This window comes from Brassica napus, chromosome C6, assembly GCF_020379485.1.
Source record: "Brassica napus cultivar Da-Ae chromosome C6, Da-Ae, whole genome shotgun sequence".
In the NCBI taxonomy this organism is placed as follows: domain Eukaryota; kingdom Viridiplantae; phylum Streptophyta; class Magnoliopsida; order Brassicales; family Brassicaceae; genus Brassica; species Brassica napus.
Window position 1 is genome coordinate 13,622,181 of NC_063449.1, and position 24,737 is coordinate 13,646,917.

Below are 24,737 nucleotides of genomic sequence, written 5' to 3' on the forward strand. Positions count from 1 at the left end.
GCTACAAAGACAGGTTGAGGAACTGATGGAGAAAGGTCACATCCGTGAGAGTATGAGCCTCTGTGCTGTACATGTGCTCCTTGTGCCTAAGAAAGATGGGAGCTGGCGCATGTGTGTTGATTGTAGAGCAATCAACAATATAACAGTGAAGTATCGCCACCCTATTCCTAGATTAGATGATATGCTTGATAAATTACATGGCTCTAGTATCTTTTCTAAGATAGATGTGAAAAGTGGGTATCATCAAATAAGAATAAAAGAGGGAGACGAGTGGAAAACAGCCTTTAAGACTAAGCATGGGCTGTATGAGTGGTTAGTCATGCCCTTTGGATTAACCAATGCTCATAGCACTTTTATGAGATTGATGAACCATGTGCTTAGATCTTTCATAGGTTTGTTTGTGGTAGTATACTTTGATGATATCCTTATTTACAGTAAGAGCCTAGAAGAGCATATAGATCATCTTAGGTCTGTTCTTGTGTTGAGAAAAGAAAAATTGTTTGCTAACCTTAAGAAATGCACTTTTTGTACGGATAACTTGGTCTTCCTAGGCTTTGTTGTGAGTGCAGATGGAGTAAAGGTGGATCAGGAGAAGGTGAGAGCAATTCAAGAATGGCCAATTCCTAAGACCATAAGTGAAGTGAGGAGCTTCCACGGGCTTGCTGGTTTCTACAGGCGGTTTGTTAAAGACTTTAGTACTATAGCAGCTCTAAAGAAAGAAGTCGGATTCAAGTGGGGAGAAGCACAAGAGACTGCCTTCCAATGCCTTAAAGAGAAGCTTACTCATGCCCCTGTTCTTATACTTCCAGATTTTAATAAAAACTTTGAGATTGAATGTGATGCTTCTGGTATTGGAGTGGGTGCTGTATTGATGCAGGAAAAGAGGCCAATAGCATACTTTAGTGAAAAGCTTGGAGGAGCAACTCTCAACTATACAACTTATGACAAGGAACTCTATGCTTTGGTGAGGGCTTTGCAGACTTGGCAGCATTATCTTTGGCCCAAAGAGTTTGTCATACACACAGACCACGTGTCCCTCAAGTATTTAAAAGGACAGAACAAGCTTAGCAAGAGACACGCGAGATGGGTCGAGTTCATAGAAACATTTCCATATGTGATCAAGTACAAACAAGGTAAAGAGAATATAGTTGCTGATGCACTATCTCGAAGATATGTTCTCTTAAACACTCTTGATGTCAAATTGTTGGGTTTTGAGGAGATTAAAAGTATGTATGAATCTGATCTTGATTTTAAAGAAGCTTATAACTCTTGTGAGAAATTTGCTGCTGGGCATTACTTTAGACATGACGGATTTCTCTTTTATGATAATAGACTGTGTGTGCCTAATTGCTCTTTGAGAGACTTGTTTGCTAGGGAATCTCATGGAGGAAGTCTCATGGGTCACTTTGGTATTGCAAAGACTCTTAAAACTTTGCAGGATCATTTCTTTTGGCCTCGGATGAAAAGAGATGTGGAGAAAATTTGTGAGAGATGTGCAACTTGCAAGCAAGCTAAGTCTAAGGTTCAGTCTCACGGTTTGTATACTCCTCTCCCTATCCCTTATCATCCTTGGAATGACATATCTATGGATTTCATTGTTGGATTGCCTAGAACTAGGACTGGAAAGGATTCTATCTTTGTTGTTGTTGACAGGTTCTCAAAAATGGCACATTTCATAGCATGTCACAAAACTGATGATGCGTTGCATGTAGCTAATCTTTTCTTTAAGGAGATTGTGTGTTTACATGGCATGCCTAGAACCATAGTTTCTGATAGAGATACTAAGTTTATTAGTTATTTTTGGAAGACTCTTTGGTCTAAACTAGGTACTAAGCTGTTGTTCTCTACTACTTGTCATCCACAGACTGATGGTCAGACTGAAGTAGTTAATAGAACTCTAGGTACTCTCTTGTGTGCATTCATCAAAAAGAATCTGAAATCTTGGGAAGACTATCTGCCACATTGTGAATTTGCATATAATCATGTTGTGCATTCTAGTTCTAAGTTTTCACCTTTTGAAATTGTTTATGGGTTCAATCCCACCTCTCCTTTGGATTTAATCCCTTTACCTGAGTGTGAAAGGGTCCGTTTGGATGGCAAAAAGAAGGCAGAGATGGTGAAACAACTCCACGAGCAGGCTAGGCTCAACATTGAAGAGAAAACTAAGCAGTATGTCAAGCATGCCAACAAAGGAAGGCGTGAGATGATCTTTAAAGAGGGTGACCAAGTCTGGGTTCATCTAAGAAAAGAGAGGTTTCCTAATGAGAGGAAGTCCAAGCTTATGCCGAGAATTGATGGACCTTTTTAGATCATAAAGAAGATCAGCAACAATGCCTACAAGATTGATCTCCAAGATGATCCTGATTTGAGGTCAAATCCTTTTCAAGGGGGAGGGGATGATATGATCATGGACCAGCCAGCTGATGGAGATAGAGATGGAGAGCTTAGAGATGAACCAGCTGAAGAAGATGATGTCTTAACCATTCCTAAAGGTCCCATAACTCGAGCCAGAACCAGGAAACTCAAAGAAGCTATTGGAGGACTAATCAGGAAGTCTTTGGAACAAGAAGAATGTCTTGGAGGAAGCTTGATACTTCAAGACACACTCATTACCATTCAAGCCATCTTACCATCAAGCTGAGTATCATCTAGGCTAGCAAGCTATGTGTGCTCTTTTCCTATCATTGTTTTTGTCCCACTGGGTTTTGCAATGATAGGTTTTTAACGAGGCCATAGTCTTGCTAACACATCACCTAGTTGATACTCTCGGACCAAACCACATGAAGAACCTTATGTTATCTTTTATTTCTAAGTACTTATGTCTTTTATTTTCGAAAACTCTATCTATGTTATGTCTTTGTTTCTACATTATTAAAGGAGCGTATTACTTTAGTTTTGAAATTCTTGGAGCCTGTTCCAAGCCTTTCACTATATATATGTGTGTGACGGCAACCCTAGTAATAATCATGTCTTCTTTCACTTAAAACCTTTGTGTTTTCTTCTCCCTTTGCTTTCACGAGTTAAGAGAGTGTCTAGTGTGTAATATCCAGTCTGTTGGTGTGTAATATCCAACGCCCAAGGGCTTTAGAAAGCTGTGTCATATCCGATCTAAGCCTAGGAGTATCAAGAAGCCTTTCCGCAGACTCTTGTGTCACCACTCGATCCACAACCTTGATAAACTTGAGTCTTTGATTCGTTTATGCAAGGATCTATCCAAAACCATCCAGAGAAGAGTCCTAGGATCTCATTACATTCCCACCATCCTTTAAGAACGAGTACATCTTGGTAGCAGTTGACCACGTTTCTAAGTGGGTGGAAGCAATTGCCAGTCCCACAAATGACGCAAGGGTGGTAACTAAGATGTTCAAAACCATCATCTTTCCAAGATTTGGGGTACCACGCGTAGTCATCAGTGATGGGGGTAGTCACTTCATCAACAAGATCTTTGCAGGTCTATTGAAGAAAAACGGCGTGCAACACAAGGTAGCCACGCCATATCACCCTCAAACTAGTGGGCAAGTGGAAGTTTCAAACAGCGAGATCAAGAGCATCTTGCAAAAAACAGTTACCACAAGTCGCAAGGATTGGTCGCTCAAGCTAGACAACGCTCTTTGGGCTTACAGAACAGCTTACAAAACACCAATCGGGACCACTCCTTACAATCTGGTGGACGGTAAAGCTTGTCACCTGCCGGTTGAGTTGGAGTATAAGGCAGCTTGGGCTGTGAAACTACTCAACTTCGACATCCAACCAGCAGCAGAGAGACGATCCATGCAGATTCACGAACTGGAGGAAATTAGGCATCTCGCCTATGAAAGCTCTACGATCTGCAAGGAGCAAACTAAGGCTTACCATGACAAGAGGATCATCAACCGCAACTTTCAACCTAAGGATCAGGTGCTCCTGTTCAACTCAAGGTTACGATTGTTCCCTGGAAAGCTGCGATCTAGATGGTCCGGACCATTCACCATTAAAGAGGTCCTCTCCCACGGAGCTTTTGTGTTGCTGAACACAAAAGGGGAAGAATTTGTTGTCAATGGTCAACGCATAAAGTCATACCTTGTTGAGACAACAATCGCAAAGGGTGAAGAAATTCCCCTAAGCGATCCTTCCTTAGCCTAATAGGCCAACCAAGTCAAGCTAGTGACTTAAACCAAGCGCTTGGTGGGAGGCAACCCACTGGTGAGTGTAAATATTTCTTTTAGATTTAGTTTTGTGTTTCGTTTTACTTATTTGCAGGATAAAAATCAAAAAAAAAAAAGTCTGGACCATTCACCATTAAAGAGGTCCGCCCCCACGGAGCTGTTGTGTTGCTGACACAAAAGTGAAAGAATTTGTTGTCAATGGTCAACGCATAAAGCCATACCTTTCTGAGACAACAATCGCAGAGGGTGAAGAAATTCCCCTAAGTGATCCTTCCTTAGCCTAATAGGCCAACCAAGTCAAGCTAGTGACTTAAACCAAGCGCTTGGTGGGAAGCAACCCACTGTTGAGTGTAAATATTTCTTTTAGATTTAGTTTTGTGTTTCGTTTTACTTATTTGCAGGATAAAAATCAAAAAAAAACCCGACTTACTCAAACCGGAACAGTCTCTGATTTTTCGGAGCAGCCGCTCCGCGAAGGTAAGTTCCTTGGGACAACGCAGATGACGCCACCTACCGTCGCTGGATGGTAGATTCTCAGCGCAAGAACAACAGCCTCATGAAGAGGATACTGAAGGCGATCACTGGAGGATGCATGGGAGCTCCGAGCACAGCTGAACCTCGTCAAGACCAGCCTACACCGCGCAGTCATCGTCCAGGGAAGAAGCCAGCAGGTACTGCAAGGGGTTACGAAGAGACTCCATGGGCCACTCCACGCAGAAGGAACAAGCGATCCGCGGGCCAGTCCGAGAGCGATGATACTGACTAGGCAGTCTCCTAGTTCTATCTCCACTGTTATATCCGTTTGAACTATTTCTATTTATGTTTCTGTTTCCTGCACTTGTTTATTATTTTGGCCTTTCTTTGAATTATTTTCTCACCAGGGATGGTGAGAAGTAAGTCTGGGGGAGGCGCTTATCTACTACTAATCGTTTACCTTTGGTTTTTATGTTTAGAGTCAGTCCGCTTTGATGTCTTTATCGAGTCAGTTTGTTAAGATCGAGTCAGTCCAAACTTTGTGGGAATCAGGACCTTATTCTATGATGTGTATTAACTACCCTCGTGCTCTAATTCATCTTATTCAGTGACCTTAGCAGAAGCAACAGACGCACATGTGGATCCAAAACACCCTGACATTACATCATCTTGTTCTCCAAAAGCCTTCAGCTTGTCGAGGTTACTCTGGAAAGACTTAACTCCATCTAACTTGAACTTAATCTTGACTGCAATTCTTCTTGTTATGGGTGTTAGAACATGGTTTAACGTGATCAACACTCAGGACTTCTTATTCTTTTTATCCATCTTGCTGATCCTGAGTGGCTAGCTCATCTTTAGCTAGTACCCACCTTAAAACCATAAGGCCTTTGTTCCGCCCTCATGCATTTGTTATTCAGTATCTTATGTGCAGATATGTACAAAAGGGTCAGAGAGGAATGGATCGACACAGTCTCTCACTCGTTGATGCAACAAAATTTTCTGCTGAGGAATAGGGTAAGCACATGGAGCAGCCGCTCCGCCGCCGATGATCTAACTAAGAAAATGAGGGAGACAGGAATGAATGTGAGGTCAAGAACTCCAATGGCATGTCACTATATCACAATTGTTACATCCTGCTTCGTCACCATCACCTATGTATTATTCAAAAAAAAAAAAAAAATTTAGCTTTATGTACTTCAGAATAAGGTGATGAAGAAGGAGAAGATTCTAAAGAAAAGACAGACGCCACTGGTAAATTAGACGGAGTATAAAGAAAAGAGATGAGAACCATGCAGATCAGAGCGACTGTTCCTAAAGAAGAACATGCAAAAACGAGTAGAGGCTGTGGACATCAATGGATCTATCCTCTCTTGCAATTTTACGCGATATCCTGCATCCTCTACGAAATTTGGTAACCCCTAAACATTGATTAGCTCCACTTAAACACAGAAAGGTCTGTTTCATACCTAGACCGTTACCCTATCTAATGCCTATGATGAGAAGCTCACACTACTCTTAATTGAATATAAGGAGTTTTGTCTGGAATGTTTTACTTTTGGCAGATATGAGATACAGAGTATGGAGCCGTTTTGAACAGCAGACTGTGGGGTTCTTGGTTAGGATGTGTCGTTTTAGCTAAACTGCTTATATGGTTCAGAGATTCGTGGTTATTGTATGGTTGCTGAGAATAGGTGAGTTCCCACACTTTCCTTTCTCTCGGTTCTTGGTACTTGATTTTGTTTGAGGAAAAACAAGGATCTAAGTCCGGGGGAGTTGATTTATTGTGTTTTTGGCACATTATACGTATGTCTTACTAATAGTTTTCAAGATTTTATCGAGTCTTTTTAGTCCCTTTTAAGTCATAACAGGTCTAGAGTTGCTTTGGATGGGAAATGGATCAACTAGAGGAAAAGAAGAGAGGAAAGTATGATTTGGAGTCTTTCGCGCGGAACAGCCAACCGGAGCAGCCTGAGTGCATGTTCCAGCGACAGAGATAAAAAAAGAAAGTTTCCAAATATTTTGGGATTTGCCCTAGATTTCCTATTTCTTTCCTCTACCCGCCTGTGGCTCCTATATATATAGTTTCCTATTTATTATTTTAGACCTACCTTAATTTTTACGCAAGAAAATACCTGAGAGAGTTTTGATTTTAGCGATTGCTACTTGTAAGGGAGAAGGCATCATCTATCTCATAGAGAAGATTATCATGAACCCTCTGATTTCTTTGATCTATTATATGCAGTATTATTCAGAAACCATGCTTCTCTGTTCTTGTGTTATGTCTGAGTAGTCACCGAGTTAGTTTAGGGTTCTAGGGTTTTGGATTCGTGAGCTAAGCATAAATAATTCATCTTGAGATTGTCTACATTCATATATGTTCTTATTGCTTGCATTGAACCGATCACCCAGTGCATGAATTAGGGTTAATCGATTTAGCCAGCCATTAATTGATAACCTGATATGAATTGAATGAGTTTTGCATCCCTAGTCAGCGAGAGTAGATATTATGGTGTATTGTGAACATATCGGACTTGATCTCTAGAGCTTGCCATCGTGTCTTGATCCAAACGAGAGTTTAGGCATCAAGACCGACTTGCAAAGGAATCAACACCACGAGAGTGGGTTGATTCAACCTGAGTGATCCGAGTTTAGACTCATTATAAACTGATTTTGAATAATTGCTTGGTTTGTGATTCCATACCTGAAGAAGAAACCCTAGACTAGCGCTTTTAAATCAATCCAAAACAACCTAATCTAGTTACCTGTTCTTTACGATATTTACTTCTTTAAAACCCCCACTTCATTTTAGCTTAATTTTGATCTCATAAAGATAAAGTGTGAACTGGTCCTCTGGAATTGAATCTAAAGATATTACAACTACACTGTTAACTTGACAGTAGACAAAGATCCAATTTTAGTGTATCATGCGAAAACATACATCAACTAGTACAAAATTTAATTTTCATACATGAACTTTCTAAATTTGTTTTATCATACATTGACCTAATTTCCGTTAGTCAAACGTTGAGTTGTCGTTAACTGGTAATAGAAAATCGGCTAATTTCTACATCAACAGGGACCAATGGTACGGATCAATACAAAAACACTTCACCTGTGCAAAAATATACATCAACTAATACAAAATTTAAATTCAATACATGAACTTTTGAAATCTGGTTTTAACATACGCTAAAGCTTGACATTTACCTAATTTTAACTAGTCAAATAATATCGAAGATAAATTGTCTGTCACGTGTTGATTAAGTAAGGTTTTTATTGTATTATGTGGTAATTAAATTGTATTACGTGGTAATTTAATGAGAAAAATAAATCATGTAGGTCAAACGATTTATTTCTCGTGTAATTCATTAGTTAGCTTTTCTCATTAATTTTTTTCTTCAACTTTTTCGACAAAAGAAAACACTAACACCGAGAAAACGAAAGAAGACAAAATTGAACAAAGAGAAAAGAGAATGTCTTCGATAAGCTAAACATTCTCATTTCTCTATGTCAATTACTACATACTACGGTTTAATTATCACATAATACAATAAAAACTTTACTTAATCAACACGTGACAGAAAATTTATTTTTGGTATTATTTGACTTGTGAAAATTAGGTAAATCTATTTTATTAAATTTAAGTACAAAATAAAATTAACTAATATTTTTAACAGATTTATTACATCTTTTATTTCCTTATTTTCACTCAACTTAACTACTTTATTAATTGCATTTTTTCCAAATAATTTGACAGCATATCTTATAGAAATATAAACCAGAACTTACCTATATTTAAATGTTTTATTATATCTTTTACATTTTTTTATACTTCTTAACTACTTCATTAATTATATTTTTCATAATAATTTGACAACGTGTATTTTACATGTTAACCATAATAATTCCATATGTTTGAATGAATTTTCTTCATCCGCGACAAGAATTCAAACCAGTTAACAAAATTTTTTTTTATTTCTTTGGTTTGGTTTGGTTTGGGTGGGTTTGGTTTTTATGTGCAGGAACATAACAATGAACAAAAATTTATATATTTAGAAATGTCATTAAACAATTTATAAAAAAATTAACAACAAATACCCGCGCGGACGCGCATGTCAAGCTTTAGTGTATGTTAAAACCAGATTTCTTAACTACTTCATTAATTATATTTGTCATAATAATTCGACAACGTTTATTTTACATGTTAACCATAATAATTTTATATGTTTGAATAAATTTTCTTCATCCGCGACAAGAATTCAAACCAGTTAACAAAAAAACTTTTTATTTCTTTGGTTTGGTTTGGTTTGGATGGGTTTAGTTTTTATGTGCAGGAACATAACAATGAACAAAATTTTATATATTTATAAATGTCATTAAATAATTTATAAAAAAATTAACAACAAATACCCGTGCGGACGCGCATGTCAAGCTTTAGTGTATGTTAAAACCAGATTTCGAAAGTTCATGTATTGAATTTAAATTTTGTATTAGTTGATTTATGTTTTTGCACATGTGAAGTGCTTATGTATTGATCTGGACCATTGGTCCCTGTTGATGTAGGAATTAGCTGATTTTTTATTATTGGTTAACGACAATTCAACGTTTGACTAACGGAAATTAGGTCAATGTATGATAAAACCAAATTTTGAAAGTTCGCGTATAAAAATTAAATTTTGTACTAGTTGATGTATGTTTTCGCAAAGGTAACATGTTTATGTACTGATCGGGACCGTTGGCCCTTGTTGACTAAGGAATTAGCCGATTTCCCATGAAAACTCACATTCATTTGTGTGAAAATTTGAGGTGGGTTTATAAGAATGGAGTTGAGTGATTAATCTGAATGTTTCATTTTAATACACAAAACAACACTAGTTTGTAGGGCATCTTGACCCGGATAGTTCACCGGAATGAGCAAAAGGAACAGCAACATATTGAAAATCGTGACATAAGAATTGTGGTGTGGACCCACACTATTACCACCCCCTTCTCTATCGTCATCTATAGTTTCCATAAATCAACGGCTCTTCTGTAGCGTTACTGTGTTTGATGCGACAAAACGCCCGAGAGTCGTCAGATCTGGTGGATGGCCGATGAAAATACATTTCAACGGCTGAGATAATTTCGTTGACTTGAAAATCGGAAAAGTGGAGAGGAGATTTAGCGCTTAATAAACATGGAGAGTCCCTTCGCTCAAGCTCTCCTTCTCTCTATCCTTTAAAGCGGCCACTGGAGGTCCCGAAGAACCATTTAAAGGCTACTATACTTGCGGTGAATTTCTCTTCCTCTCTCTCTTTTTTTTTTTGCTTTCTTTCTGTCATGGAGTGAATTTGATTCAACCATTTGTTAAACTTGATAGGATTTGGGGGGTTTGTTTGATTTATTGTTGGCGAATGATGATTTGATTCTTCTGCTTGTTATCATCGATCGATTTGTAGATCTCTAGAGTCGTGTGAGAAAGACACTTTTGGGAGACAAAAGGTTTGAGATTTGTTCCATCTAAACTTTTCAATTCCAAGTTTTTTATTTATTTATTTAATTTTAAATTGATGTGATGATCATATCATGAGGGTTATTGAAGGTGTTAGTAGACAAAGAACATGGAAACAGGAGAAGATGATCTGTGCAAGAACAACTGGGGAAGTGCTTCCATCTTGGATTACGAGATGGCTAGGGAGGATGAGGAGGAGGAGCCTAATTTGCATGTTTTCAAAGCTTCTTCTTCGTGCCAAGACAACAACAACAACGGTGGTCAAGCTAGTGTTGATTTCCTGCAAGGCGTCAAGGCTCAAGCGTGGGATCCGAGGACCATGCTGTGCAACCTGTCTTTTATGGAACATAAGATTCACGAACTGCAGGGTCTTGTTCATCTCATCCTTGGCCGAAACGGACAGCTTCAAGACGAGCAGCGGCAACTCGTAACCGCTGATCTTACTTCCATAATCATACAGCTGATTTCAACTGCAGGTAGTCTTCTTCCATCTGTTAAGCATCATAATATGTCTACTACAGCCCCAGGTTCAGCCTTGTTCCCTTTTCCAAGGGAGGCTAATAACCTTCCTTCACAGACCCTTAACAACAACGGTGGCGCCTCCCAAGATCTCGTTTTGCCGAAGCCCATTGTTGGTGAAAGCCATGAAATGAAGAACGAAGATGATGCCGAGGAAGGAGAGAACCTTCCTCCCGGTTCCTACGAGATTAAGCAGCTTGAGAAAGAGGAGATCCTCGCACCCCATACCAACTTCTGCACTATATGTGGCAAGGGTTTCAAGAGAGACGCCAACCTGAGGATGCACATGAGAGGTCACGGTGACGAGTACAAAACTCCCGCCGCTCTGGCCAAGCCGACCAAAGAAACCGTACCCGGGTCTGAGCAGATGCTGGTCAAAAGGTACTCTTGCCCATTCCCGGGCTGCAAACGTAACAAGGATCACAAAAAGTTCCAGCCTCTGAAGACCATACTGTGCGTGAAGAACCATTATAAACGAACCCACTGCGACAAAAGCTTCACTTGCAGCCGCTGCCATACCAAGAAATTCTCTGTCATTGCCGATCTCAAAACCCACGAGAAGCACTGCGGGAAAAACAAGTGGCTCTGTTCCTGTGGTACCACATTCTCACGGAAAGACAAGCTGTTCGGTCACATTGCTCTGTTCCAGGGACACACTCCTGCGATCCCACTTGAAGAGACAAAACCTTCAGCTGCTGCATCTTCTCAGAGAGGGAGCTCTGGTTGCGGGAACAATAACAACAACGCAGGAATGGTTAGTTTCAATCTTGGTTCTGCAACAAATGCTAATCAAGAAACCTCACAGCCTTGTTTCATGGATGGGAAGATAAGCTTCGAGGAGTCTTTCTCGCCGCTGAGCTCTGATACATGCAACTTTGGAGGGTTCCCACGATCTATATTTGATGATTCATTTCAAATGCTTATTTCAAGTGCATGTGGTTGCTCGCCCATCAATGGTGGTGATGGCTCTGTTTCGGATACTAGTGTTTAAGGCACTTGCCATATATGATTAAGCTATTTTATAAGATGTTCTAGTTTTTTTTTTTTAGCCCTAGGCAGCTCCTTTGTGTCGTTACTTTTGTTATTTCCTAGAATAATATCAGGAAGCAAAAGTGTACTTGCTTTTCTTAAAATCTGTTTGCTAATGTAAGAAAGTTGGATTCTTTTTGTTCTTACCTTTTATTGGTTCACAGTGAATTGTCATTTAACAAATTTAGGAAATGAAGTGACCTCTCCTTCATCTTTATGTTATACCAACCAATTTGATATATAGATTCACCACATATAAAGTATGTAACCAAATCCAGTATGCAACTACACTGTGAACTTGCGAATTAACTAAAAGTTTTTACTAAAACTTAAGATTAGCCGCTAGCAAAAGCTAACATCGGCTCTTGAGTGGTTAGCACCAAGATGTGTTGGTGTGCTTGAGGTTTCTTAGTATCATCCATGCAAGGTTGAGAAGAAGCTTGACAGTACTTCTGAATCATTGCTTGTATCTCTCTCCACCAGCCATTCCTCTTCAATCTGTACCTTCACATCTCTGTGATAAAACAAAAGGAATGATTACAGAATATCCAACAGGAGATGCATGCATTAATAATCAAAATGAAAGTGAGAAAGAAAGGAACCTTTTCAAGGCAAGAACTTGATAGTTTCTTCTCAAGTAATCTGCATATTTGGTAAGGGCTTCTTGAGCATATGGTCTACCCACAGTTCTTACAGCTGCAGCGCTTAGTAAACTCTCCAGAGAACCATGTTTCCTCACAAGTTTCATCGCTGTTTTTCTTCCAAACGCCGGGACAACATGCTGAATCCCTGGAACTCCATCGACCTTATCACCCATTATACATCCTATCACCAAAACCCATTATAGTCCTGTTTAGTAAAACTCCATACTCCGAACAGCCAAATTTAGTTGGTTTTACTGAGCAAAAAAAAAAAAAACAAAGCAATGTACACTTACGAAAGCTCAAATCAGACTGTGGATCACAGTTATACTGAGCATGGTAGTGTTTCAGCGTATAGAAAGACCATCTTCTGAGATCAGCCAATGGAATGACAATCTGAACATTTTCTGAGATCAACTGCTTAAAGTCTTTGTCAGGCGATGCAATAACCGCACGGTATCCTCTTTGCACGGCTTGTTCCATCAGTGTAGCCACCACATCGTCTGCTTCATGCCCTTGAAGTCTAACAACCTTGTCCATCAAACCAGCTTCAAGTCAGATCATTTATTCAAAATTCTATGGCTAAGTTCAAACACCAACACTACAACTGAGTAGATGCATAGTTTTACCCACTGGCACATTGCATTTTCGAAGAACTTCTTCGACGAATTGGTGTGGCCTTTTGGAGTATTTCCCAGGATTTGGTGATTTCCTTTGCGCTTTATATGAAGGCAGTAACTCTCGGCGTAGCTTGTTACCTTCTTCTCCATCAAGAACCTACAAAGGAAACATCTTTCAGACGTTTTCATGGATTGCAGAAACGAAAAGACTTGTGCAGAGGAGGAGAGTGTTTTACAGCTACGACGGGATCGGTGAGGCTGACTTGAGAGAAGAAGAGTGAAAGCCAGTGACCAAACGCTTGCGAACTTGGCTTGTTTCCTTCGTAGCAGAGTGGACTAACGTCTAAGAAGAAGACCCTTTTCTTCTTCTTCTTACTGCTTTCTTCATTCATACCATCATTGGCAATAGCTTGCCCATAATCTACTCGATGAAATGCCTCAGTGGAAGAGGGCGATACTGAAGATGCACGAAGATGTGAAGAAGAAGAAGAAGAAGTGACCCATTTTGCTCGCGGAGCTTTAGTCTTTTCGATGGATTGACTTCTCATGGAAAAAAGAAAAGAATTCGATTGAGCAAATCCTACTGTTGTCATCATCTTCAACCTCAAGAGAGAGAGAATGATTTTACACTCAATTTGTTAATTATCCACAGACGTTTTCACTTTCATTTCTCCTTTTTTTCTTTTTCTCAGGAAGGTTATGGGCCTTAAGTGGGCTTTTCAGATGAAAATCTTACAACTAGGCCTAGGCCTGGGCATAATATCCGTAACCCGAAATCTGAACCGAAAAACCCGAACCGTATCCGGTCCAAAATGTAAAAAATATCCGAATGGATCTTGTAAGGTGGTACAAAACATATCCGAAGCCGAAGTGTTACTAACCGAACCCGAACGGGTAACCCGAAAAACCGAAAAATCCGAAAAATCCGAAAAAATATCCGAAAAAAGCGATCCGAATGTCCAAAATAATATACAATATAATTATATGAAACATGAATGTATACTTCAAATATTCAATTTCATATTTATTTTGATATGTTATCTAACAATAAGTATTTAAAATTTAAATAACTACCTTAAATACTTAATTATATATAAATAAATATATATTTCTTATGTTTTACTTTTAAATTTTAGATTTTATTTCGGGTATATCCGAACCGATCCGATATAACCTGAATCCGAATGATATATGATTACTTTATGGGTTCTATGATGTAATACAAAACCGATCCGAACCCGATCCGTACTTGCAAATTTATTAGAATGGAACATATGAAGTGTTATAAAAGAGAACCAAAATCCAAAAAACCTGATCCGAACGCCAACGGGTACCCGAACGCCCAGGCTTACTTACAACGTTATCTCAATAATCAACTTTTTTTTTCTAATTGCAAAAAGTTTCGGCCGAAACTCATAATTCCAATATTAGTATAAACATTATACTCTACATTATACAATCAACATTTGTTAGAAAAATATTTAAAAAAACATTTACCAAATGCTAATACTTTCCAAATGCTCTATGGTCAATATTTTTATGTGAACTTTTAGTAGAACATTTATATTTATAATTTATAAAATTAAAAATATATAATTAATTAATTTATTTTATTTAATAATATTATAAAATTATTTTTATATTCAGAAAAAAATATTTCTAAAATAAACTTACAGTAAAATATATATTTTTAAGTATTTCACATTTAAAATACAATTTAATTTATACAATTAAATTATATTTTATAAAATATTAATTTTAATTGTAAAATTTATTTTAAAAATAACATTTTCGATATAAACATAATTTTTATATTATTAAATAAAATAAATAAATTATATATCTTTCAACAGAAATAAATATATCATATATTATATACTATTTTTATAATAATTTTAAAGAACATGTCCATATTGTTGTACTAATCATTCTATTAAATATTTTAATAAGAGTATATATCTTCTGCAGTATACTGCTCTGCCAATCACACTAAGGATAAGAATCGGTTACCAAATCTTTTCTAGCAGCTGCTACGACTCAAACCTATTGTTTCTCAATAATTAATCTTTTTTTTTGTCAACTTCGGGCCACAACGGGCCGGCCCGTTAGCCCATTAACCCCATGAAAGGGAGGCTCCTTCCATTGGAGCAGAGGAGGGATTGAACCCTTGATGCCAAGGTGAACTTTTGTCACAAGGCATGGCCACTGACCATGACCATCTCGGCCAATAATAATTAATCTAAAGGCCAACTAAAAATGCATGCCACTCTGAATCTAAAACAACTAAAATTGTCAATTATTGTGGCTGCAGTGATTCAAGTTAAATCTGAAAACAAACTGTATAAAAGTTTATTCAATTATAAAACGTGACATAACTCATAAAAATGATTCATGTTTCATGGCAATTTTCTTTCGGTGTTCTTGATGTGGCTTGATCCATCGTCACCGGTATCAACCATTTTCGGCTTAAGTTAACCTTCCTCCAGATTCCGGAGGCGGCATTTAGAGTGGCTGTGGAGGTCTGCGAGCTTTGCTGGTCTTTCATGTCCTTGGTGACTCCTTATGGTGGTCCAACACATCCCAATACCATGGATTTCACTTGTTTCTTCAAGTGTTGCATCGCAATACTTTATGCAGGTATTAGAGCATATTCTGGTCCAAGAGCAGCGGTCTTCTCATTCCTTTCTTTATGTATCTTCGTTATTGGACTCAGAGGTCCTTTACGTCTCTTGGTCATTGCACATATCTTGGCGTTGGAGGGGAAATTATACAGCCTGGTTTTTGGGTCGCTCTCCCTTGGTTAATGTCTCTTCGCCTTAGTCTTCTTGTTTCGTCTGACGCTTTAATGAATGTGATGTTTACAAGCTCTGATGAGTTCATTGGTTACAAACTACAACGGAGGCGACATGGAAAGTTCCAACATCCAAGGATACGAGGTAAAACTCACTTTTTCGTGGTCTTCGTCAATGGTTGAGAACGGTAAACGATTCTCTTAGATTTTGGATCTGATCCAGAGAAATGCACCGAGGTTCCATTTCAGATAACATTTTGTCGCAGCCTAATTTGTCTATGTGGATTTGTCATCTAATCAGTTTGTTATGAATTTCACCTGGACTGGTTAGACTGAGACTAGGAAGCAATAAGCTAAAAGGACTGGTGGCTTATGCTGCATTTCGAATCAATGCAAAATCTAACATATACAGAGATTGACAACAGCTGTTTAACCGGCAGCATTTGGAAACCATGGGAACTTAGCAATGAACGATTCACGGGGATCCTACCTCATGCATTTGGAAATCTTACCAAGCTTTAAGTGATAACTACATCAAAAAGCTTACAAGAGCAATCCCAGATAAGATGAGATTGTTAAGGAACCTCTTGTTTCTTAGGGTCCAAATGGCAACATGGTAGACAATTGCGGTGGTCTTAATAGTAACAAAAACATATAAATACATAGATATATGTTGAAATTTTTGTTACTATTAGCTCGGGTGCTGTGCAGCTTGTAAACATTCGAAATCCTAACATCAGCAGGAACTCTCTGAGTGGATCGATACGCATTCATTTTCGCAGCTAGAGCAACTTTTCACCTTGAACTTGCAAGGAAATAATCTAAGTGGTACTATACCTGATAACGTTGGAAATCTCTGGATAATCTGATGTAACTCCAGCTCGGGCAGAACTGGCTAAGAGGGAGAATTCCAGTAATGCCATGAAAGTTGCAGATATCTTTGAATCTCAGCGACAATATCTTTGAAGGACCATTCCCAACTTCATCGTCATTGTCTCAACTTGACCATTTGGAAGTTTTTCATCTGTCAAATCACAGATTTTCAGGAGAAATCCCTGATTTTCTGATCAGCTTAATATTTTTACATAGCTCATACTCTCCAACAGCCAGCTTACTGGAAATATTCCAAAGTTCACCAAGAATATTATAATCAATGTCAGTGGAAACCTCGGGTTCAAGTTGATAAAATAGGATGGAGTCTCTATCCAAAAAATGCCATCAGAGGAGCAAACTAGCTTTGGTTGTAACGTTTGTAGCCGTTGGATTTATTTCCCTTGTGGCAGTGATTATAATTGTCATCATGTCAAAACCTTTTAGGTGCTTCAAGGAAGTAAACAGCATGCAAGTCGACCATGATGAAAGATCAACTGAACTTCCCGAGGTCATTCGTGGAAATCCCTTACGTCAAACTCTCTACACATGTAGTTGTTCCTCATCTAGAGAATGCTTTGTTCCAGACAATGTTATGGAGTTACTACAGATCAGTCATGTCTTCCGGTTCGAGTGATTTCATCAAAAAACTTAACGCAAGAGACATACTTTTCTAGCAAGCCAGCAGTGAGCCACTAGATCTAGACCTAATGAGGTTGAGCAAGCTGCATCACTCAAATGTAATGGTTCCACTAACTTAAGTACTATAGTGAGAATGATTCTTGCTCTTCCATTAGTTTGCTCACACTCGTACCCTTTACGATGTTCTACACAACCATTCCAACGATGTGATTGACTGGACTAGCAAGTACAATATAGCATTGGTAGTTCAGGGAATCAAATTTTTTTGCCAAAACCGCAAAATTAAGTTTTCCGGCTAAACCACAAAAATCAAATTTTCCTGCCAAAACAATAAAAAATCTAATTTTCGCCAAAACCAAAACATTTAACTTTTTCACCTAAACCGAACAATGATTTTTCATGCGAAAATCATGTTTTCTCTCAAAATCACAAAATATTATTTGTTTGTATTATAAATATTTTAATAAAAATATTATGTTTATCTAAATCATAAGATAATGTTGTTTAGTTGTGTTATGAAAAATATTATGAAATGGACCAAGTCTGGCTCAACCCATCTGTATATAAATTATGCTCAACTCGCTCACTGATCCACTGGTATGGGACTTTGAACTGTTCAAAGTAATCGATCCTTCCAGAAGCAATAGCAGCCTCTCGTCAGTTGCAGGCACCATCGGCTACATTCCACCAGGTGAGCATATAATACTACAAAACCTTACTGAGCTTGTCGGAGAAAAATGAGCTCTTTTAATCTTTCACTTTTGATCTCATCATCAGAGTAAGCTCACACAATGAGGGTGACAATGGCTGGTAACGTCTACAGCTTTGGGGTGATTCTTTTGGAGTTGTTAATCGGAAGGCCAGCCGTCAACGAAGGAAGAGAGTTGGCCAAGTGGGTGCAGAGCCATTCGAGCCAACAAGAGCAGCCCAACAACATTCTTGACCTCAGAGTGAGCAAAACATCAACTGTAGCAACAAAGCAGATGTTAAGTGCCCTCAGTATTGCACTTGCCTGTATAAACATATCTCCTGGGGAAAGGCCAAAGATGAATACTGTCCTACGGACGCTCACAAGAATCTAAGTAAAGATATAGGATGTTGCAAAATGTGTAAATTTTTGCTTGTTGCTGTTTATCTAAGCAGCATAGAGAGGATTTCCATGGCACCCCCTATTATCTGCATCTACATTACTGAGACACTCAGAAACAAGAAGAACCCAATGCATTCAAATTTGTAGTTTAAAAACTATCAGTCCATATCAGATTGAATAATCGAGCCTAAGAATACCAGATAGCTTCATAAGATCGAAATCAAATATGGATATGAAAATACTGCAACGAAATCATATGAGAAGGCCTTTCAATGTGCCAAATGTTGCAGGAGATATCTCAACACAAACAAATGAGTATATGTTCAACAGTACTCTTTTAAAAAAGAGTCGATTCTATCAACGAAACAGATTACCGCAGAAATACAAAGCTCCCATGGAATTAAAAGCAGAGAAGATTGGGTCGCAAAAAAAGCAGTAATTAGGCCTAGAATGTAAGGTCCTTTGGGTCCTCAATAATGCTGGCCAATGTTTGCAAGAACTGTGCGAGATCAGCACCATAGATAACACGATGATCTGCCGTCACATTCACCTGTGGATTTGCAAGTGAACAGTAATCATTAACAAGTTCCATGAAGACAAAAAGAGAAGAGTAACAATTTCTAGAACAAGAGTTACCTGCATCTGGTTTTTCATGCCGATGCGGCCGTCTTTAGTAGCAACCACTGTAGGTTGTGATGCTCCTACAGCCATAATCGCTCCCTTCATTGATCACAGAACTTAGTTTGACAGAATGTGAATTTGTACATAGAAGGGAAAGAACTTACAGTTCCAGGGGGAAGAATTGCATCAAACCGATCAACACCGAACATTCCGAGGTTAGAGAGAGTGAAAGTACCTGAAAGTAACCCAGAAGGAATAAGAAACAAGGCTCAAACGATCTCTTTACATTTGAGCAAACGATCAGGATTACCAGTGTTGTACTCCTGGGGCTGCAGCTGCTTGGCTCGGGCCTTATCAACCAATTCTTTCCATTTTCTAGACAATGAATAAATGTCAACCTGTTTACAAAATGAGTTAGAACAATCCGTTGATACCGTTTCAAAGACAGAGTAAACTCAAAACTGTTGAAAAGAGCGCACCTTATCGGCGTTCTGAAGGACAGGAGTGATCAAACCACCATCAATGGCAACAGCAACAGCAATGTTGATGCTACTGTTATACACAAAACTGTTACCATCTCTGCAGGAAGAGTTTACAACTGGATGTTTTGCGAGTGCAAGTGCAGTTGCCTTTGCTAGTAGTGCCGTCATTGTCACACCTTTAGACTTAATCTACAAGCCAACCAAATAAGAAAAAAACACCAAACACCTTTAGAACCAGTCGTAATATGCTTCTCATGCAAATCATATACACTTTTAAGTATCTATGTCTCATTGCAGATCAGTGAGAACCGGTTCCTATGACACTGAACTCTAACCCTTAAGCTCCAATTATACTATTCATCCCAAAGCTAAAAACCTTTTTAACCAATTAGTTTTTCTTATCAGCTTGCAATCAGAATAAATGGAAGATCCAAAAAAAAAAAAAAGAAGAAGAAGCCACCTTCTTGTAGAGAGCATCAAGAGCATCGGTGTTGATTGTGTAACCGACTCTAAAAGTAGGAACCGACAAGCTCTCAACCATGTTCCTGCTCACGGCGCCTTGCATTGTGGTGAATGGAACAACGGAGCCGAGCTCAGCAGCAACAGCAGGAGCCATAGCCTCCTTTTGAACAGGAGGAGCAGCAGCAACAGCGGCTTCAACATCTTTAGCAACAATCCTTCCCATTGGCCCGCTTCCAACTAAAGCAGCCAACTCCACTTTCAACTCCTTCGCTAGCTTCTTGGCATAAGGAGAAGCCACCACTCTCTTCCCTCCTTCCGACGCCGGATGCACAGCCGACGCGGAAGACACAACTTTCGGCGGAGGAACCGAAGCCGAAACCTTCTCTTCAACAACCGGAGGTGCTTGGGAGACAGGCGGAGATGGAGAAGTGCCTCCACCACCACCGGAAGCTTTAGCCCTAGCATCCGCGATTTCTTCCTCAGTCTCAGCTAACAAAGCAATGGCGGATCCAACGGGAGCCACACCGCCTTCCTCGACCATGATTGCGGCGAGATAACCGTCGTAGAAAGTCTCCACGTCCATATCGGCCTTGTCGGATTCGACGACCACAACACTCTCCCCTTTGCTGAGCTTGTCGCCTTCGGATTTGACCCAGGACACGATTTTGCCTTCGGTCATGGTGGAGCTGAGAGCAGGCATGAAGATTTCTCGGATCTTCGCCCGGACGCTGACGATTCGTGGCTTGTTAACGCGGGAATGAGGAGCGGAGGAGGATCGGGTTCTGCAAGTGGAACAAGGAAGGAACGACGTGTTGAGAAGACGAGACATGTTTTCGTGAATCACAATGCTCTCAGAGTAGAGATGGGATTTAAGGGGAAGGATGGACGTTCCTCGGAATTATCGAATTAGTTTACCGGTGACAACCACTGTCGTCTCTTTTCTTATTTCTCACGCGCCTTTTTGCTGTCTATTGGGCTTCTTCTGAGGCCCATTTTGTTGCTTAGTTGTTTTGTCCTTTTTTTTTTTTTTTTTTTTTCTATTTTAATTATAAATTAATTTAACTATTTTAATTGTGTATAGTTTTTATTAAGAGAAAAAGACAAAAATAGCACTAAATCAAGTTTTTGTTCCCAAACTAGCACTCAAAGTCAAAAGTCACAAAAATAGCACTTAATGTTTTATCAAAAGTCACAAACTTAGGGTTTAGAGTTAAAGGGTGGGGTTTAGGATTTAGGGTTTAGGGTTTAGGGTTTAGAGTTTAGGGTTTAGAGTTTAGGGTTTAGGGTTTAGAGTTTAGGGTTTAGGGTTTAGAGTTTAGGATTTAGGGTTTAGAGTTGTTTTGTCCTTTCTTTTTTTTTTCTATTTTAATTATAAATTAATTTAACTATTTTAATTGTGTATAGTTTTTATTAAATTCTTTATGGCAATTCTTTCGAATAGAATTTTCTGTTTTAGTTTTTGTCACAAAAATAAACCTCAAAATTAAAATAACCAAAATAACATTTTTTATTTTCAAAATTTTATATTTTTTTATTTTTTTATTTTTTTATTTTTTAAAATTTGAAATCTTATCCCCAAAATCTTACTACTCAACTCTAAACCCTAAACCCTAAACCTTAAACCTTAAATCCTAAACCCTAAACTCCACCCGTTAACTCTAAACCCTAATGTCTAGATTAATTAACTCTAGGGGCATAAGTGTATATTTTTTTGATAAAACATTTAAGTATGTTTTGGTCATTTTTGTTTTTAAGGTCTATATTTGTGACAAAAACTTTTTTTTAGGTCTATTCTAGAGATTTTTCTATTCTTTATATCAAAAATGTTAGAAAAACAACGAAATAAAGAAATTTCTAAGCTATTTTTGTTTCGTAAAAATTACTAATAGATAGAAAAATAGACCGTTAAATACTAAACTCAATCGCTTTCTTCACATTATCTTAATTAATCTAAACAAATAGCAAATTTTCGTTGACTGGGCTATTTAAAATTTAATTTTAGTCACCATGTATTATTGTCTACTGTTCACACTGAATGAGACGACGTTATTTCAAAGTTAAAATCTTTGAAATTAAATACTCAAATAGTACTCTTTAAAATCCTAAACCTCATATCGATTTCACCTCATATTTTTGTTTCCTTTTCCCCATTTTCTTAAAGCCCAAATTTTTTCCTTTTCAAATCGATTTTATTAACTTTATAGTTAAGAATACGTGAATGAGATGAGTTTCGTTTTGTTTAGAAAACCCAATTTGGAAAATAAGGTTATCCTTCAAAGTATATTTGTGATAGTGATGTGTCTATATACACATCAACGAATTATTCTTGAACTTCACTTTAGCAGTGTAAAACTAAAAGAGATATAAGTTTGATTTGATGATTTTCCACACCATTGTTGGATGATGAAGATAAAATTAACAACATCATTGTTGTTTGATATGAACATCTGTTTAAGTGAGTAGAAGAGTCAGTGTTGAAATATATGTATGATAAATTACATACATACATTAACCACGTGTTAGTGGTCCAGTGGTTAAACTCAACCTGGAAAATCATGGGTTCGAATGCCGCTGGGAGGTGATTATATTGAGGGACCTTCGGGTCCAATACGGAGAAGCCTGCTAATGTGTGGCCACTGGTGGGATATGTTGGGGTCAAAATCGGTCATGACGGAATCGATGTCCGAAAGTCCTCAGAAAAATCGAATCTCGTTCAAAACTTAAAAAAGCCGAGAAAACGAATAGCCGAAACGGATCGCCCGGCGAGCTCGGCCGCGACACGAGCCAGCTCGCCCGGCGAGCACGACCGTGTCGCCGGTCGACTCGCCGGCGAGCTCGGCCGTGACACGAGCCAGCTCGCCCGGCGAGCACGACCGTGTCGCCGGCCAGCTCGCCGGCCAGCTCGACCGTGGCACGGATCAGCTCGCCCGGCGAGCGCGGCCAATTCTCCGTGGACCATTCCGAACCCGGTCCCATCCCATAACCATGCATCTTCGTCTGAAGTTTCCGTAACTCAGTCTTCGGGTCCGTGGACACGACACCAATGTTCCGTCTAAAAAACATCGTCGAAAGTATTCGGGAAGTTGGGAAGGTTATGTCTCTCGAACGGTTTCCTATTCTTCGTAGTAGAGCAGATTAGGGTTAACTTAGCACCAACTGCCTCGGCTATGCGAAGAAACAGGGTTCCGTTGGAAGAACCATGCCTATGCCAACGGCTACTTCGCGAGTAAAATCGTAAAAACGCTTAAGTCTCGATACGGCTTAAAGAGGGTCCGAATTGCGGACAACGGCCCATCTATGGTCCCAAAAGACTTGAGCCCAAATACTGGTATGACGGTTTATCTCATCCGCGAGAAGAGATAAATGTCAAATTCCGAAGATAATCACAAAGAAAAAGGAAATATGGAAAAGCCCGCTTCGCGACAAATCCGGTCCAAGAAGAGGTAAACCGACCTAAGGAGGAGTATATAAGGAGGACATAGAACGAAGAGGGAGGGGAGACAAGAGCACATCAGAGCAACTTAGCACTTAGAGAAATTTAGGCATCTTTTTCCGTTTTTACTAATCGAGCTGCGACTCAACTAGTTTAGATTTAGGTCGCTAGACTAGCGAACGTACCGACAGCTCTTGTAGCCTAGGTCTTTACTTGTTGTTCACGCTCAAACGCGAATTCGGAAATAAGATCCTCTTATTATCTTTTTCTGCTTATTTTCATTTTATTCTTTCATATTGATCGTGTCGTGTGTGGCCCAGCAGATAACTGGGACCTTCAGGGAAGGCTAGGTTAACTTGGCTTTCCTCCAATTAACAAAACTCGACGGTGTGAATTTCGGTTCCCACAGTTTGGCGCTAGAAGGAAGGGAGGGGGGGGGGGGTACGGATTTATCTCTCTCGCAACCAAACACGCTCAGTCCGAGATGACGACCAACGCTGACAAAGACCCGCAAACGCACGACGGGACTCCCGTCGATGCCAACGCTGATAAAACTCCAGCTGGAAACGTATCAACGGTCACTGCCGACACCGCGATACTAGACCAGATGAAGGAAATGTTCGCCTCCGCTCAGAAAAAGTCGGACGAACAAGGAAAACTCAAGGCCTCTCTCGCAAAACAGGTGGAAGCCTTAATGGCGAATGCCAGGAGCAAAGCCCCGCGCGGGACCACAAGAGCCCGCAGCGGTAGAAGACTTGATTTCGAGGCTCCGGGCAATCAAGCTGCACACGCGGACAAGGCTTCCTCAGGCCAAAACCCTGATGAAACGCTCCAGCCAGGTGCACATCCAACTGCGGAGAACCTTCCACCTCCTACCGAGAGCAATGAAGGAGAAGAAATCGAGCGCATCGACCTGGATATAAGCGACCAGTCCGATCACTCGGACGACGGTGCTGACATCCACCCAAGAAGAACGCGAAGCCAGTCCGCTCGGCAGGACGCGTCCTTCGAAAGACCCATGACCGAGGAAGAAGAAAACCTCTATTGGGTAGAATAGGAGGAGCTGGCCGAAAAGCAGGCCAGGATCCACCGCAGCCAACACAGACAAGCTCGCAAGGCTGCCAGAAATCCTGATGAGATCCAAGATCTCCGCGAGTACATCGCGAAAACCGCAGCGGAGGTGAAAGCGGTGAAATCACAAATCCACCACGCGACAAGCGCTGCACCCGAGATCGACAGACTTCTCGAGGAAGCACGCAAAACCCCGTTCACTGCCCGGATTACTGAGACCAACGTCTCGGACCCAGGGAAGATCAAAATTCCCATCTACGATGGCACCACCGACCCGAAAGCGCACCTGCAGTCTTACCAGATCGCGATGGGGAGGTGCAAACTCAAGGAACGCGAACGAGACGCTGGCTACTGCC

At 39.6% G+C, this 24,737-nt stretch overlaps 3 protein-coding genes and 1 pseudogene across 7 annotated transcripts; 2 read left to right on the forward strand and 2 right to left on the reverse strand.

The window, feature by feature from the left end:
* The first annotated feature begins 9,612 nt into the window (after positions 1–9,612).
* LOC106345625 (protein SENSITIVE TO PROTON RHIZOTOXICITY 1) lies at positions 9,613–11,819 on the forward strand. 4 transcript variants are annotated; one of them, XM_048760381.1, is made up of 4 exons: positions 9,619–9,890; positions 9,979–10,100; positions 10,201–10,586; positions 10,688–11,819. In XM_048760381.1, the coding sequence occupies exon 4, from the start codon at positions 10,760–10,762 to the stop codon at positions 11,618–11,620; it is 861 nt and encodes a 286-aa protein (XP_048616338.1). In that variant the 5' UTR covers positions 9,619–9,890; positions 9,979–10,100; positions 10,201–10,586; positions 10,688–10,759; the 3' UTR covers positions 11,621–11,819. The 4 variants fall into 4 exon arrangements, with proteins under 4 accessions (XP_013640258.1, XP_013640264.1, XP_048616338.1 ...); XM_048760382.1 differs by having other exon boundaries at positions 10,058–10,100; XM_013784804.3 differs by having other exon boundaries at positions 9,613–9,890; positions 10,201–11,819.
* A 22-nt stretch (positions 11,820–11,841) lies between these two features.
* LOC106345643 (5'-3' exonuclease) lies at positions 11,842–13,581 on the reverse strand. The gene is made up of 5 exons (XM_013784819.2): positions 13,156–13,581; positions 12,933–13,076; positions 12,596–12,830; positions 12,261–12,483; positions 11,842–12,172 (listed from the first exon to the last, which is right to left on the reverse strand). The coding sequence occupies exons 1-5, from the start codon at positions 13,513–13,515 to the stop codon at positions 12,073–12,075; spliced, it is 1,062 nt and encodes a 353-aa protein (XP_013640273.1). The 5' UTR covers positions 13,516–13,581; the 3' UTR covers positions 11,842–12,072.
* A 2,208-nt stretch (positions 13,582–15,789) lies between these two features.
* LOC106365815 lies at positions 15,790–18,830 on the forward strand (annotated as a pseudogene).
* On the reverse strand, positions 18,568–20,825 carry LOC106345655 (dihydrolipoyllysine-residue acetyltransferase component 5 of pyruvate dehydrogenase complex, chloroplastic). Of its 2 annotated transcripts, none has more exons than XM_013784829.3 (6): positions 19,876–20,825; positions 19,413–19,604; positions 19,244–19,331; positions 19,098–19,168; positions 18,949–19,032; positions 18,568–18,862 (listed from the first exon to the last, which is right to left on the reverse strand). In XM_013784829.3, the coding sequence occupies exons 1-6, from the start codon at positions 20,704–20,706 to the stop codon at positions 18,758–18,760; spliced, it is 1,371 nt and encodes a 456-aa protein (XP_013640283.1). In that variant the 5' UTR covers positions 20,707–20,825; the 3' UTR covers positions 18,568–18,757. The 2 variants fall into 2 exon arrangements, with proteins under 2 accessions (XP_013640283.1, XP_048616341.1); XM_048760384.1 differs by having other exon boundaries at positions 18,949–19,013; positions 19,876–20,797.
* Between the last annotated feature and the right edge of the window lie 3,912 nt (positions 20,826–24,737).